The sequence below is a fragment of the Dendrobium catenatum genome, unplaced genomic scaffold (assembly GCF_001605985.2).
Source record: "Dendrobium catenatum unplaced genomic scaffold, ASM160598v2 fragScaff_scaffold_211, whole genome shotgun sequence".
Classification (NCBI taxonomy): domain Eukaryota; kingdom Viridiplantae; phylum Streptophyta; class Magnoliopsida; order Asparagales; family Orchidaceae; genus Dendrobium; species Dendrobium catenatum.
Window position 1 is genome coordinate 1276775 of NW_021318673.1, and position 4373 is coordinate 1281147.

General features: G+C 36.5%; 1 protein-coding gene across 1 annotated transcript; it reads right to left on the minus strand.

Annotated features, from left to right (window-relative positions):
* Positions 1–550: 550 nt before the first annotated feature.
* LOC110116497 lies at positions 551–1825 on the minus strand. The gene is made up of 2 exons (XM_028692995.1): positions 1437–1825; positions 551–1304 (listed from the first exon to the last, which is right to left on the minus strand). The coding sequence occupies exons 1-2, from the start codon at positions 1823–1825 to the stop codon at positions 551–553; spliced, it is 1143 nt and encodes a 380-aa protein (XP_028548828.1).
* Positions 1826–4373: the final 2548 nt, after the last annotated feature.

Sequence of the window (4373 nt, forward strand, 5' to 3'; positions counted from 1 at the left end):
GAAGAGAATTGGAGAGAGTGGACAACCTTGTCGGAAGCCACTTCTAGCTTCAATCCATTCAGATAGTGAACCATTAATTGTCAAAGAGAATCTTGGTTCAATCACACATTCCAAAATGAGTTTAGATATCATAGGAGGGAATTCAAAGTATTTTGAAACAGCTTGAAGAGTTATCCAGCTCATTGAATCATATGCTTGTTCCATATCAACTTGATAGGAAACAAGACCTTTAGAGGATTTGGAATACCTGAATTTGTGGAAGACTTCTTGAGCAATTAGCACATGATCCGATATAGATCTACCCTTCATAAATGATGCCTGCTCCTCAGAGACGAGTTTAAGAACAACTAGAATGAGTCTGTTCAGAATCAGCTTAGCCACAACTTTGTACACTGAGTTGCATAGGCTAATGGGTCTGAAGTTGGTTGGCAGCACCGTATTAGACACTTTAGGGATGAGCACAACTAAAGTGTATTTCCAATTTCTATCCTTCTCTCTATTAAAAACGAAGGAGTTAATTGCATTCACAAAATCTGTCTTCATAATACCGTCACTTGATGAAAGAATAGGTAATACCGTCACATGCTGGAGCTACATTAGCTCCTAATTGCTTTAGAACAACTTCAAATTTTGTTACAGAAAAATACCTAGTAAGCCAAGCTTTCTCTCTATCATTCAAAATAGCTTTTGGATGTGGCCACCCTTCCAAAGACGAGTTCCTCTGTCTCCATTTATTTTTAAGAAAACTGATTATAACTTCCTCAATTTGATTTGGTTCTTCAATAACCACTCCATCATCATTTTTAATTTTCACAATTTTATTTAAACTCCTCCTTGCACTAGCAAATGCATGATAAAACTTTGAGTTAGTATCACCCTCCTTCAACCATTTTGCTTTGGCTCTTTGCTTCCACAAAGAGTCTAATCTATCCATTGTTGAGTTGAGCTCAAAGATTTTAGTTTTTAATGTCCAGTATTCTTCCTTACTAAGCCAACCATTGTTAGATTCTTTGTTTTGAAGATCCATTATTTGCTCCAACAAATTCTCTTTAAGAAGATTCAAGTTTTTAAGCTTGGCTTTACTCCAAAAGAAGAGAGCCTTCAAAACTCTTTTGAATTTATAATTCAAAATCTGAGCATTTGAACCCGAATAAGACTTTTTCCATTCATTCTTAACCACAGATAAAGCAGCAGGGTAGGAAGTCCAAACATCTTCAAATTTTAAACATTTGGATTTAGATGATTTATGCTCAAGAAAATTAAGAACAATCGGACTATGATCCGATGCAATCCTTGCAAGATGCCTAACAATCAAATGTTTAGAAGAATTTAAAGCTAAAGAGTTAAGGAAACAACTATCTAATCTCTCAAGGATTCTAGCTCCTCCTTCCATGTTGTTGCACCATGTGAACCTTGGCCCAATAAATCTTACCTACTGGTAATCATTGTTAGTAATAAATGCCTCCATCTCCTTTGGCCCTTTAGAAAAATGAAACTTCCTTCCCCCTCTTTTGTCTTCACTTGAATTGAGGCAATTGAAATCTCCTCCTATCACCATGGGTGTTTCCTCATTAGAATGAACTTCCAACTTGTTCCATAATTCCCTTCTTTTATACAAATCTTTGTTACCATAGATAGCAGCCACTCTCCATTTACCATTGTTGAAAATTGAGAGATCCCCAATAATACATTGGGAAGACAAATCCCGCACAACAAAATCAGCTAGGGCTATATTCCAGAGAACAATAATCCCACCAGATAAACCAATCGAAGGCACCATCACATAATTCCAACTATCTCCAATAGTCTTCTTGACTTCTTCCATATCAGTATTAGATATCTTTGTCTCTAATAATCCCACAAAAATTACATTGTGTAATTTAATAAACTCTTTATGGAATAGAGAAGCACACCTTTTCTAGCTCCTTTATAGTTCCAAAAGGCTAGAGAATACATTAATGTATTGCTGGGGAAGACCTCCCCATTGTGGTTTTCAGATCCAGCTCCATCCTTTTGCTCCTTGAATTGGTGCCAATCGGACCAAGGTCTTTCAGTTGTTTTGATTTTTTCTTTTTAACCAAGCTAAAATCCTTTTCTGTATTGTACATGCTCTGATCTGGAATATCAGAAAATACTGAAGAGGTTACATCAGCTTTCAATGCCACATCAATTTTTTCCTGGATTATTTCCCCTTCTTCGGCCTGATTATCAAGAGCATTAAACATATTTTCTGCTGTGTGAATGGAGAAAAACTCTCTAGATTCTGTGTTACTTTCTGGACGGGTAGCAACTTGAATTTGCTGAACTGTTATAACTTCAGTTGCATCCCTCCCATGCCAAGAATTTTGTGGATCCTGATTACATACAACTTCAATATTCTTATGCAAATAAGGATTTGAAACATTTGCTATTCCTTCATCAGTCTTAGAATTTTTCAATTTCCATTGGACTTTGTTGGAGGACTGATGATAGATTTTTTTATTTCTGTTATAACCTCTCTTCTTCCCTCGGTTGACAATTAACCAAGGGCTATATCCAGAGTCTTCGTTATTTCTTCCATTTGAATCTTGCAAAGGATTTGCACTTTTCAATATTCTATTTTCTGAGATATTCCTCTTCTCTTGACTAGTGGGAACTTCAACTGAAATTATGCATTGTTCCTTGCTATGGCCAATAAGACCACAATTGAAACAAAAACTAGGAACCCTTTCATACTATATCTTTTGATAGAATCTCCCATTACAGCCTTCCACCCATACTCTTAGTGGAAGCTTAGCATCCAAATTTATTCTTACACAAACCCTTCCAAATTCTCTCCGTCTACATTGGAACATGTTTCCATCAATTAGATAGTGGAAGGTTTGGAAGACGGGTCCAAATTGGTGCTGTGAGCCCCATCGGTGAAGTAGGAGAAAAATTCAGTGACCACTTGTCCATCCCAATTATTTTTCCATTTACAAAATCTTGCCCATTCGACATTACAGCTTCCATTTGATCAGATTCAGGAAAGGAACATAAAATCCACCCCATGCCTAGCATAGTAAGGTGTAATTTTCCAAATGGTGCCCATTGCCTCCTAAGCTCAGAACTGATGACCCACACAGGAGGTTCACCACCAAATACTTTAACAACTAATGAGTTGATGAGTTTGATAGCATTTTCTTTCTCATTCAGATCATGGAGTTTAACAATCTTACCATTATCAGATAAAAGGCTGCCTAAATCCAAGTCAGACACATGGATATTTTCTTTCCTTCTCCAAGCATTTGTTTGTTTTTCCATATTAGTTCTAGCTGGATTAACAACATCATCTCCACAATCTCCTTTTTCAGCTTGTTCAATATTCCTAACCTTCAGCAAATCAGAAAACAAGATTTTCGATTGTTCTACAGATTTCAGGTGGTTATCCATGTAATTGATCTTCTCCTTTAGATTCAATGAAGCATTTTCTCAGATTCAGAAACATCTTTAGTGATTATAGACGAAGAGTCTCTCTTAGTGCCTTCAGACCTTTTCAATTCTGGTGTAATTTTCTCAATTGGTGGCAAAACTGAACTCGACGCCTCAAATCCACCCTCCGGAGCCAATGCCTTCTTGTTAAAAAAAACTTCCTCAATCCTTTCCTCTGCCATTAATTCCTTCCATTTACCAATAACATATGGAATTTTTCTTTCATCAAAGCCTCCATCATTAATAAGAATACCTTTAGCACTTCTATGTTTGAGCCCGAGGTTGTCATCTCCAAACGCTGGAGGAGAAAGGAGAAGACGAGAAGAAGTTGTAGATGGATTTTTAATGTTGCGACGATCCTCTGGCTTGCCACCGGTCATCAGATGACGGCGAACATCCGCCGCCATCAGGATTCCACAATTCCCGCGAAGTTGAAATTTGAAATCCGAACATAATGTAAATCGTTTGGCAATGCACTTTTAAACAGTAAAATCATCATATTTTTTTCTTCAACTTAACCCCTTAACTTCTCATTTTTGCTTCAATTTTCCTTTTTGTTCTAGTCTTTAAATGGAAACATTTAAGGCTTGTGAGTTTTGCCAACCTATTGGATCATAGAACTTAACACCATAAGCATTGATGGAACTAATAACATATTCCTTAAATCTGGGAACATTTAGGTTATTTAGCTAATCTCACATACAAATCACTATCAAACACTTACATAGAAAAATCATCAATTATTTTTCTTCTACTTAACCCCTTATGTTCTCATTTTGGCTGCAATTTTCATTTTTATTCTGGTTTGTAAATGGAAACATTTATGGCTTTTGAGTTTTCCCTGCCCATTGCATTACACAACTGAACACCTTAAAGCTTTGAACAACTAATCTTGTATACCTTAAATATGGGGAAATTTAGGC